The 13,211-nt window shown below is 36.5% G+C and overlaps 1 protein-coding gene across 1 annotated transcript in view; it reads right to left on the bottom strand.

Annotated features, from left to right (window-relative positions):
- Positions 1-13,211, bottom strand: part of LOC145694883 (open rectifier potassium channel protein 1-like) — a 180,783-nt gene that overhangs the window by 36,942 nt on the left and 130,630 nt on the right. Inside the window, exon 4 of the mRNA XM_081771598.1 lies at positions 112-233. Within this exon, the coding sequence (XP_081627724.1) occupies positions 112-233 (122 nt within the window). The remainder of the gene's footprint in view (positions 1-111; positions 234-13,211) is intronic.

Below are 13,211 nucleotides of genomic sequence, written 5' to 3'. Positions count from 1 at the left end.
AGCACTGGTTATTATAATAATATACAATTTTTTATACTCTAAAAGTACAACCATCATCATTTTTTTAAAAATACCGTATGATGAAATTCGATGTTAGGATCATTCACTTACTTTGCTACTAAAGAACTCTGCTAGGGAAGCCAACAGGATACCGTTGATAGGAATTCCTAGCAGAGCATAGATTATACACAGTAGTCTACCAAGCATACTAGTAGGAGACAAATTGCCATAACCTGAAAAAGAAAAAGAATAGATGCTCAATCAAAAAAAAAAAAAAAAAGTTGAAAATGACATGATAACTTAACTTATGCTTACTAAGAAATGACTTTGAAAGGAAATTGAATTTGTCATTAGTGTAATGGCTGCCAAAGTATAAACATAAATTTTCCAAGATAAATATCAAGTATTCATTGTATAATGAGGGCTGAGAACGAGAGTGGACCAAATGGAAATAATTTTGTATTTATGTTCTTTTTCGTTAGCTTCCTTTAACTTCTCATTTTCACTTAGGTATTCGTAGCATGTTATTATCTGCGATCGCTTCTATGATTAACGGTGAGTACGCATTTTTCTACAAAGTTGTGTTGTTATTGTCAATAAAGTGTTGCGCAAAACATACCTTTATACTTAAAGCTGAAACTTAAATGTAGCTTCAGTTTCATTGTTTTACACTTGTCGCTAATAGACTATTAACTCGATATATCTGGAATAAAATCCAGATTTAGATCATACAGAATAATTGGAAGGAAATGCAACATACACATCGGTCTAATCAATCTATGCGTAGAATAAATACTGTAAAACTGTTAGAAGTGAATGATAGAAATAGTTGTGTGATATGAAGCGTTAGATGGCAAAGTGAGATTAAGTCATTTCCATGAACTTGAAACCATAACCTGTTGGATGGCAACGTTACGTATCTCAGAGTTAAAAGACCAGGCCATAGGCCAAAAGATGGCAGCGCAAAGAACTGATTTTGTCCACTTTTCCTACATCGGTTCTAATAAAAGTCTCAATATCTTACAATGTCTCAAAACTGAGTTACGCCACTTTGCTATCCAATGCCTAATATAATGTCCATTAACTTTGTGGTAAAGTATCAAATTAATGTTACTAAAATTGAAATTTTCTTAACAAGACGTTAAGCAGTATTTGACAATATATTAACGGTATTTGGTAACACCGATAGTAAGGCTGCAAGTCATGTCTACTCTGGAAGACCTGATCTATCCAGTTTTCCGGACGTTCAGTAAAAATCCATTATCTACTATCTCCCAGACTATGTGTCATTATGGATCGCACGAATACCTCATCATTAATTACAACCAATAGTATCCAGAATGTTAGCGAGGACAGCCTGTAACCGTTCCCTAGAACCAGAATTACGATTGTACGGAAGCTACTCATCAGACGTTCCCCTATGACATGCCGTCGTCCATCCCACTTCTAATGGTGTCGCGAATGAAGTGACTAGAGGATGAATGGTACGCCATTATGTTTAGATATGATAGCTGGTTCTGCCTTGGCGCTAGTGATAATTGTTTGCGGGTATAGCATCGATCGAGTAAGAGCATGTTCCATATATGAAGTACTAATGTCAGACACCATGGTGTGAGGTGCTGTTCATACAGAGAGCATTTACTAGTGTAACATACATCCAGACAGGCCCGTGTTTGAAATCAAAAGTGCCCTGGGAACACTGTTAGCAAGCACCCTCCCAGATGAGGGACAGAGAGGAGGAAGATCCGCGTGGGCATCCTAGTATGATGAATCATACACCAATAGCTCGTGCCAGGACAAGCTGGCGATACATACAGAGTCAAGATTAAGACCCACCATTCCTCGCTCTAGCTGCTGAAATAGTATTGTTATGAGTAACATTCACTTCTTTCGTATATCTTATTTTAACTATTTTTAACGGTTCATTTTTTTTCTTTTTGGATAAGGGCGTTGTTTTAATTTTCCTTCCACGAACGTTGCATCCCAGACTCTTGCACGTCTGGGCACGCCACGTCTATAAAAGCGGTCCTACATCCAGAGCATCACCCAGTCTGGACTTTTGACATCCCTGTACCACTGTAGCTATAAACTCTTTGAACAGCAGAAGACGATTTCCGCGCAAACATCACTTGCATTTTCAAACGCGCTCTGCAAGGCATGTATCATGGTTTGCGTCATGACCAAACTTGTAATATTCCCACTTGTATGTGTGAGATTCGATTGGACATCAACTAATCTAGTCTGGAGCTGTGGCAAAACTAAGTATGACCAACTGTGCCTCCAGATGGAAGAAGCATGGAACTCAGTTTCTCATATATCATCCTAAACCATTACCGCCGTCCCCCGTGCTGAATGCAACTTGCATTAAAGATGTACAAGGGTACGTAACGTTGACATATTCTTGTACATTTTGTCCATAGACTTAGAGCTGTGCGCACGAGCATGCATGTACAGTGCACAAGCTATGGCATGTGTGTATATAATTTCATTTATGTAAGGTCACATTTACTAAGAGTTTATTTTTCGTTTCCCACTAGTGTACAAACACGTGTCTTTCCGTAATCTGAATCCAGAAGAAAGTGAATATGCATTTTTTTTCTCTGCACTTTATCACTACTTATTTAAGTCACGAGAACATCTTCGCTTCCTTCGTAGGAATATTATTGACAAAGGAAAGAAGCAATACAGAAGGACTTCCTCATCTCTTGACAGGTACAAAGGTCAAGTGCTTTGGCAGAGAATTCATCAGATTCTTATCCTGCGACAGGCATCAATCTTCTACATTCCTGTATTATCGTGACAGAAAATCGTGTATGATCAATGTGACAGCATCACTAAGATAATTCATATTGATTTCACAGCGTGTCTACGTTAATTCTTGGTATCATTTCTACAGATGTGAATGAACGTTGCTCGTATGCGACGAGTAAGCAATGTACTTTCAATAATTTGGCTTCAAATATATAAAAATATTGTTAAAAGCTTCCAAATAGTCGCAAGAGGAAACGAGACAGAGCTCTTTCAATAGAGAAACTTTGGCATTCCGAGACGACACATCACTTTCACGACACCTTTTTGAGACGAGACAAATTTTATCTTACAAGGAATCTAGAAGTGGAGTTTTCGGTATTGTATTACATTCTCTCTACATAAAAAAGAAAACTATATATCATTTTTGCTAGTTATGACGCATACGTTTTATCCATAGGTGTACGAGACAAGACATAGATATCTTAAAAAGGATATCTGTTATATCTAGCACATAGTTGTATATGTTGTTTCCATATACACATTCTCAGAGAAATTATGCAGTAAATATTCATGGATACCCAATGGATATTATTGTAATAAAACATCTACATCTACTGAAGTTCATATTTCTTACTGGTATTCACTGAACACAATGTACTGCTATTATCCATATGAGTTCTAAGACCTTTAACCCTTTCCGGCACCTGGTTTTTGGGCTATTTTTTAGACTTTCAGTCAAGCAGCTACTGCATCGTCACTATTTATCCTAGGATCATGGTTCATACCTCATTCTCTTCAGAATGGAGCTGGATTTTAAATGATACCACCTGCATGCTCATACCGTATACCAGGAGCGGGAAAAATGATGTCAAAGGGAAAATTTCGGAGGGAAAATTTTTTTCTCGCACTTTGGGCCCCTCTGGAGCGGCCCTGTGTGAACGTAGCCACATAAAAAAATCTGATAAATAGCACTTGGTATACTGAATGTGTGTGCCAAATTTCAAGTTTCTATCTTGAATACCAAGGGCGGGAGAAATTTTATCAGGAATTCTCACCATGCCCCAAATTACCGTAAAACACCATGATCTCAGGTAAAAAATTCCTGAGACATCCCTAATTACCCTAGGGTCATGTTTCGCATCATTCTCTTCAGAATAGAACTGCCTTTCAGGCAGTACCATTCACTTGTCCCCATCATGTATCTAACGCGGGAAAATCCCATGAAAGGGATTTTTTGGTAAAATTTCCCTTTTTCAACGTTTAGCCCCTCTGTACCCCCCTGTTTTAACGCAGAAATCTGAAAAAAATCTGGCAAATATTACTCGGTGGACTGCATGTTTGTCCAAAATTTCAATCTTCTACGTGCAAAAATAAGCCCGCCAAAAATACTTTACATAACCCCCCCAAAAAAGTATTACACGAAAATATAAATTTTAGACTTATGACGTCATCACCTCCTATGTCTCGACGCAGGAAGGTGTGAAACCATACGTAATGTTTTCTACAATGCCTCTGGACTTGAAAAACAAAACAAAACAAAAAAAAACCGAACGAAAAAGCTCAAATAGGAGAGTTATAACGCAATGTACCATGAAACACCCCGTATGGTACAAATTGTACTATGGGATCCCCAAAGGGTTAAAATTATAATATTGTTATGTTAGTACGTACTCGGCAGGTTAGTTAATGAATTAATCCGTTAACATATCAACGGGTAACGATGACTTACATCCGTCCGTTACTACACACTTGAACGAAAGCTAATTTTTAAGTTCTTCTTCTTTTTTAAAGCAATTATTGAATTCGTGTTATTATTCAGTTCAAAATCTCTTGTCGTCGCGAATTCTGTCGAGAAAATTGAAGCTTAAAATATATAAAATATATTCCTATTGTTCTGTATGGTTGCAAAACATGGTCGCTTACTCTGAGAGAAGAACATAGACTGAAAGTATTTGAGAACAAGGTCATGAGACGAATATTCAGACCCCAGAGGGACGAGAAAGGGGAATGGCGGAAACTTCATAACGAGGAACTACATAATTTATACGGTTTACCAAACATTGTTAGGGTCATCAAGTCTAGGAAGTTCAGGTAGGCAGGTCATGTAGCCAGGATGGAAGAATGTAGGAACGCTTTCAAAGTCTTGACTGGAAGATCAATTGGAAAACGACCATTAGAAAGACCTAGCGCGCAGATGGGAGGACAATATTAAGATGGATCTCGCAGAACTAGGAATACAAAGTAAAAACTGGGGTCCAGTTAGCTAAGGACAGAAATCAATGAAGAGCTTTCGCGAACGCGGGATTGAAACTTCGTGTTCCATAGGCCATAGAGTTATTTATTTATTTATTTATTTTATTTTATTATTTTTTTTTTTTTTTTTGCTGGCAATAGCTAGCTAGAATAATTGTCTCGGCAGAGTTAGTAAATAGAGTCAATTCGTTAACTTTTTCATGGATAACAGTATCTTTAACAGTAGCTATCCATATCTCACTTTTCACTGTTGAAACAAAAATTAGTAGAAGTTACACATAGTGCCGTTAGATGGCAGCAGTCATTCTCCAGCAGTTGACATCTACCGAACAAAATCGAAACTTCTAGTACACACTCCTTTTTACGGTATACTAAAACTTATTTTTCAGCCGTGATGTTAGTGTTTTTTCAAGACTTTTATCGTATTGTCTGTTCACTCTAGGATGGAAGATTGTTTACAAACAACAATTGTAGTGCGAGCCTCAACACCTTGCTTCTCACCCCTACATGGTTAATTCATGGTTGCCAGACACGTGAATCGCCGAACCGAATGTACCTACTTCTGCACAGTCATAGAACAATTATTATTACTACATAAATTGCTGCTTTTGAGATGACTGAGATATTAACGTTATGACAAATCGAGTTAGTTATTATGTAATACAATCTTACATATAATGCACACTCAATTTTGTAGAAGTGTTCTTGTTTGAAAGTGTGCGAAAACCTTGTACGCCTGCCAATATTGGAAGCATATAGTTGGTATTGTAAACAATAAACAGAGGGAGCTAAGACCGTTAGGTTCGCTGGACAGCATTGTTTTCATGATAAGGCGACAGAAACATATTGTACTGATTGTAAACAGGGGCTGGGAATTTCGATGCGAGTATAGGTGGAAATATTTTCGCCACATTATTCCCTGTTGGTGAAGATTTGCAATGTTGCAAGCTGCCAAGTCAATTTCATACTAATTGAACGAGCTTTGAGAAGGATTAGTATGATGCAATAATTATAAATACTAACAACCATAGAGTTAAAGTATTAGGAAATAAAGCATGCTGCTGTAAGAAGAATATAATACAGATTGTATTACGTGTTCAAAGTACAGTATAAAGCGAATTTTAATATGTAAACGTTTTAAAGCAGTACGCATTTACCCTGTTTGGGTGCCCTTACCAGACACTGTCCAACACAAAAAAAGGCATTAAAATAGGTAGATCGAGCGTGGGCATGAACCCAGCTCTGGCTGGTATTCCTTATTAAGGTTTTCCTCAGTTCCACGAGGTGAATGCCTAGACGATAGCTTCTGTAAGGCAGGGGCGGATCCAGGACGGACTTCTGGGGGGCGGTGGGTTTTAATACTGTTACTTAGAGCTACTTTTAAGAGTTCCAAACTCCGGGGTGGGTTTTATTTAAATATATAAAATAAGAAAGTTTCCTCTCCGGGGGGGGGGGCAATCTCCCCGATCGCCCCCTGGATCCGTCACTGCTGTAAGGCCAGAATTGGACCGAACACTGAGAACCCAGAATTGGCGGGAAATATATTACGCCAGAATATTATGTTGCCAACATTTCCACAAATATTATGGTGGTGGGTTCCGATATCCCTTTTTCGTTTATATGTGTTTAAATTCATTATGAAGTAAAAGTAGAAGTGTTTCATTCTCTTTCTTTCTTTCTTCTCATCTTTCTCATCCTCGCTCTCTTTTCCCGACCTTCTTAAAATTTGAATACATCCTCCTGTAAGATCGTTTCTCTCCACGGACCAAGGTTTAAAGAGACCAACCTGATTTAGTTAACTATTAGCAGAACTATACCAATAAATTCACATTAGAGACAGCGCCGTAACTTAGATTTTTTCTGGGGGCAAGCATTAATACGTATATTTGGGCTTCCTAGAAAAAGTTTTTTTCCCATTCTTGGGCCCTCCTCTTTCTATCTTTCCCTTACTATTTATGTCCCCCCGGAGCCTGTGGGCCCTCCCTTACGGCAAGGTCTGCGGGCCCGTTACTTACGCCCCTAGACCCCTTCCATACATAACAAATTAATTCAGGGGACAATATTGACAAATCTCAAAACCATACGAATAAATGTTATTTCTAGGGCCCCTAATAGTAGACGTTTTTTTACTGAAGTGGGCCCACGACTCACTTTTGTTGTATTTACTTTCTGTACGCTGCTTTATGTAATGTAGTGAAACTCTTTGATGCTTCATTTATAATTTCATGTTCGTATCGTATATGGATTAAGAAAATTTTGCCTCAAAATGGGCCCCTTCGAACGGCGGGGAATCTCCCTGAGGGGCAGTTTCCCCTCCACTGCCCCACACAAGTTACGGGCCCTGATTAGAGAAGAAGTAAACTGTTTCGAAATTTACGCAACTTGCAAATACCAAACCCTACTAGTGCTAAAGTTGATGAGTTAGTGCCACTGTTACCACTGCGATAAGGGGAAAGAAGGGGAAGGACTGTTAAGATTCGCTAGCCAGGTTTTGTGTCAAAACACAGCGCCAAGCTACAGTAAACGGACAATAGCTAAGTTGTTAACGCGTGTTGGTCTCTGCCCGGTGACTCAGATACAATCATACAAACCCGAGCACGCGAGTATCCAGAAATTCTTGTTAGGAGAGGTTCAAGCTTTGGGTGGATCCAGTACTACAAGCCACTTCGTCTATGTAGTATTGAACAGATATTATTCTGCACCCGAAAAGATGATAAATAATTGCAAAATACTTTCATCTATATTTTCACCAAAAACATAATAGATCTAAATTGTTTTTTTATGAGAGAAAGAGCACAGATGAAGTGTACGATCAAATTTTCATGGTACAAGAACCATTTCCCTGTTAAACAAGTATAATTTTATTGAGAAAGTGTACAAATAAATGTATGTTGAGTTAGGAAGTTTTTGGGGCGGTTCGGATCCGTGGATTCCCCCCCCCCTCCTGGAGATGTGCTCTTAAACCCAAGTACTAGGTATTCTTTTATGTAACTTCGGTATTGAACGGGACAACCTCCAATCAAACAACTAACCATAGATTCTTCTCGAGTATTATGTCCCAGTGATACCTCAAATGACTGTGTTTTATTTATTATTTTTATTATTTTTTCGTAAAGGAATTACGTCAACAGAGATATCTTTTCTTAAGCCAACCTAACACAAATACACGTATTATTCGCAAAATGTCCGCAAAACATTCTTTAATGGTCTATGAGAAAGTGCGTGTATACATTGAGTAACAGTTAATTACTATTGCAAATAATAATTTTTTAAAAAAGTGTTGTAATTCAAGTACCATTAATACTGAAGTTAACTTGTCCTTCATTACTTTTTTTTCTAACTTTCGTGAATAGCGCAAAAATGTTAAAGATTATCGGAAATTTTAGAAAGCAAGTCTTGTATCTACAAAATATGGTAGATAAACTATCGAATAGATAATTTCAAGTATTTTCTTATAGTAGTAAAATTTTTGAACGAAATTTATTACGTCACAAGTTGGACACTCAAATTCCTGCTCTATTGTAAGAAAGGCCTTAAAAACAACTAAAATTTTTATTTGATAACATTTTATACATATACCTACTTTCCAAAATTATCATATTCATAGATATCATGGCGTTATTAACAAAAAATTAGAAAAAGAGTTACCGAACAGAGCCTAAAATCTTAAAATTAAAAAAAGAAGTGATAAATAAGAAAATCAACAATTTATAGAAAATATGATTCAAAATACAATTTATACAAAATACAAATCAACAATTTTAACCCCCTCTAGTGTCACCCAATTTTAACCCCTTCCCTGTTACAAACTGTTTTGCAATATTGCCAATATATTCAAGATGTTTCTCACTGTCAAAAGGAAGTTTATCAATGAATTGTGGTATCATCGGTTTTCTTTTTTGTTACTAATGACGAATTCCTTAAAATATTCTGATGATTTTAGGTCAAAGTGCGAATATTTTTTAAGAATTGAAGAAAAACAACGAATATTTAATCGTAAATGCTATTTATCACCTTTCACTTTTATGTTTTTTACGTTAAATTATATATATTATGTATATATATAAATCAACTCAACAAAAAGTTTCGTAAAAAATTATTACTATTAAGAAAAAAATTCGAAATTGCGTAAGAATACTTCACACAATTTCTTAGGTTTGCCGCAAGTTTTTTGTGTTTCTGAATGAATCAAATTTAGAAATTTTGTATGATTTCAAATGTTCTTCTATAGGCAATTGCTACTGGGGTTTACCACTACTGACACTATTATTATTATTATTATTATTATTATTATTATTATTATTATTATTATTATTATTATTTACCCAAATGCGGAAAATTAAAATTAATATTACTAATACCTAATACGTATTTAATATAGATTAAAAACAATTAAAAATTATTAAAGTAATAAAATATGGTACTTTTAAATCAAAATCTATATATATAAAAGAGAACGTACAATTTTTTGTCCGCTCATCACGCTAATACGGCTGAACCAATTTCTTTCATTTTTGGGGGGTTACTAGGATTTGGACCCTAGATGGTTTTTATCATATCACTTTAATTTTTAATTACCAGTGTCTTGAGATAATTGACCATTCAGGTGTCCACAAATCCTTTGTTATTAGTTCATCATAGGTAAAAATAAACGTATTTATATGCAACCCGCATGACCGTGTCACTCGGCGGGTTAACATAAATGACAGGCGATATACAGCGGAAAATAGCTTGAATCTTCTGTTTAAAATTTTTTAATTGATTTGCTTATTTTTACAGACACTTTTACAATATGCCAGCACCGGGATGACCGCAGCGAAGCGGGGCGGGTTAACATAAATGACAGGCGATATAATGTTAAGATTTACTGCAATCTTCTATGGTTTTTATCATATCACTTGAAAGCGAAAAAGTAAAAATTATCTAAGTAACAAAGTTTATTGCGTTCCGGGGTGACCACAGCGAAGCGGGGTGAACGCTGCTAGTACTATATAACAACAACAACAATTGTTAATCTAATGCTAGAAGAAGGTTCTCATATCTATTGACGATACTTTGAAGTAGCATGAATTTAAAAAAAAATAAAAAAAAATGATTTAATACTTTTTAAATGACATTCTTATTCAATTAAATAAAATGTTACATTATTGTCACTCGATGTTATTTTCCAAATATTCTTAATGGGACAAGATCAGAATTCAACCAGAAAATTTAAAATTGTATCCCCCTGTTTTTGCGAAGTTCAAAATTTTAAAAGTATTATAACTAATTAAGTTTAGCAATTTTATTACTATTATTATTATTTCCAAAGTGAAATTATTCCGTGAGAGGATTTTTCACGTCAGGTGGTTGTTTACATTACAATAGGATGCCAGATAATGTTTATGTACCTTGCGAATTAACACTCGTGCGGCATCTATTTTGCACGTGTTGGATTGAAACTGCCAGATGTGTGCAACACATATTCAATTTGTCACGCTATTACAACTTTGTGAAAATTTAGTTTATATTACTACTTTATTTCTTCCTGTGAGCTATTTAAATACATATATACGTAGAGGAATTTACTTTTTTCAGTTCTTGACAATGAAAGGAAGAACCACTATTAACGTGGTAATTGTTGTTATCGATTACACGTGATTTCAATGACGATGTATTCGTGCTTCGTACATCATACGTTACTTGAAATAGAGTGGGACAAGAGTACGTACTTTTGTTAGTGCTCATGTGTCCGTTCTAAAGAGATCCAGAATCTTGTAATTTACACCTGAAAATATTCAAACATTCTCCTTCTAGTTTGAGTATGCTTCATGTTAATTGGAGCGAAGCTCTTATTTACTCAATTTAGACGTTCGTTTGTCCGGATACTCCTCCGAGATAACCTGAGCCGTTCTCAACCAAATTTGACATGATGATTTGAGAGCGCGCGCTAAGTGTCGCAAGAGGTCGCATGTCCCGATCCAACTTACCATTGAGGAATAATCACCAAAAAACAAGATACTCATAAACTTAACCTTAGAAAAGCATTTGGTGCACAAATTTCCATTGTAAACAATGGAAAATAGAATTTTCAGCATTATAAGTAGGGCGAAGCCCTTTCGTTTTGTTCTGTGAACACGATTTTTTAGTTTGGGTACGAAACCTCGCGGCCCAAAATCTCGCCGGGTCGAAACCTCGCCGCCCAAAATCTCGCCGGGCCAAAACCTCGCCGTCGAAAATCTCGCCAGGCCGAAACCTCGCCGCCTAAAACCTCGCGTCCCAAAATCTCGCCTGCCAAAACCTCGCAGTCCTGATCTCTGGACACAGAATTTCACCTTTTCTAAACTACGCGGGACGTAATCTTGCCTGGGAAGAAATGTCGTCAGTATAAAACCTCGTCGCGACTATTTCTTCGATGTAGAATGTTCTATATATTGCTATATGTATACTGTATATTGTTTTAATAACACATAATTGCATTAAAATAATGACAAGAAAATATTCTAACTCGTGCTTTGAAAATCAGTATATATAAAAATGAAAATTACTACGTTTGTGACATACCTCTTGAGCCACCTGACCGATCTCAATCAAATTTTCAACATAGATGGGGTTTGGGCTTGGGATGTCTTTTGTAATTTAACTTTGACGGCATAATGAAGTGGAGGGGAGATATATAAAAATAAATAAAGCTTAATAACTCTTGAACCAAGAGACCAATCTCGATCGAATTTGCTAAACAGATCAGGTTACCGCCTGGGATGATTTTTTATCATTTTACTCTGACGGGAAAGCGGAGAGAAAGGGGGAAACATAGAAATACATAAAAATTAAATTGGCTGCGTTTGTGACTTAAAGGAGACATAGATAATAAGGATGAAGGAAATGATGGAATGAAGAAAGTGGGGAAAAACGGGAATACCCCAAGAAAGCCCACACACACGATATTTTGTATATTATTATTATTATTAGTAGTAGTAGTACTACTACTAGTAGTAGTAGTTATTAAGAAATATAAGAAATTTCTCATATTAAGAAATTTATTGGGTAAATTTTAAGGAAAGGTTTCATTCCGCAAATTTTTGACCAAGCGAGATTTTTGTCCCCGAGGTTTTGGACGGCGATGTTTTGACCAGGCGAGATTTTGGCTCACGGGGTTTTGGGCGGCGAGGTTTTCGCCACGCGAGATTTTGGGCGGCGAGGGTTTGGCCCGGCGAGATTTTAGCCCGAGAGGTTTCGGGCGACGAGGTTTTGGCCACGCGAGGTTTTGGGCGGCGATGTTTTGGCCGCGAGATTTTGTCCGAATCCCCGATTTTTCAAAACCATTGTGTTTTTCGCTGATATGCCAAATTCAACTATTTGTATGTCGTGTTCTTTCATGAAAACAATTGATGCACTAAAAGAATCTATGAATAATCAATAAATTTGCTCCAAATGTGCAATTATTGCATATCTATTAATTTTAAGAGTCTAGCTGCAATAAGCGCTAACTTAACCAACGGCGAAAAACGCACTTATCCCATGGGTGGGCTAAAAGTTTACACGAAAAAAAGTAAAAGTTCGCATGAAACGACCAAAGTATAGAACAGTTAATACTATAAAATATAGTGTAAAAGTGTATCAGCATTATACTAAATACAAATTATAATCAAATGAAAATAATATACAATAATTATTAAAGATTACAAGTAAAGCTACATTGATTCTAACATGTGTTTCCTCCAATGATATACGTAGAAACATAGACAGAGATCCTCATATTTTCTTATGTTTTTCTCAGGTAGCTCCTGCAATAATCCATAAGAACTGGAACTGGATTCAATTATTACCATAAATAAATCATATCGTAAGCAATTATACAAACTTGCAATTCCTAACTTTTGCGCTAGCCTGGTAAATCACAATTTATACTAAGATCATGTGCGTAATTTTTCCCCAGCATAGTGTGCCAACTTTTACCCATTACTGTACAAAGTTTTCTGCGTTACTGATAAATGTTACTATCTACAGAGAATTATTAAAATTCATCTAGCACTTTGTGGTAGGCAGCGCCACCACATCGCCTCATGCTTTCTGCAACATCTTTGGATGGTTCCCCGGCTTTCCCGGCAGGTGGCAGCACAGGGTCCGGCCAAAGCAAGGATCTTATAAAATAGAGGATCTGCCCTTACAACAAAATCTTGAAGCCATACGTCACAATTTCGCCACCCCTACTTTGCCAACTCCGC

The sequence above is a fragment of the Thermobia domestica genome, chromosome 9, assembly GCF_964235325.1.
Source record: "Thermobia domestica chromosome 9, izTheDome1.hap1.1, whole genome shotgun sequence".
NCBI classification, from domain to species: domain Eukaryota; kingdom Metazoa; phylum Arthropoda; class Insecta; order Zygentoma; family Lepismatidae; genus Thermobia; species Thermobia domestica.
Note: the sequence above shows the minus strand (reverse complement) of the source record. Positions and strands in the feature narration are given on the sequence as shown.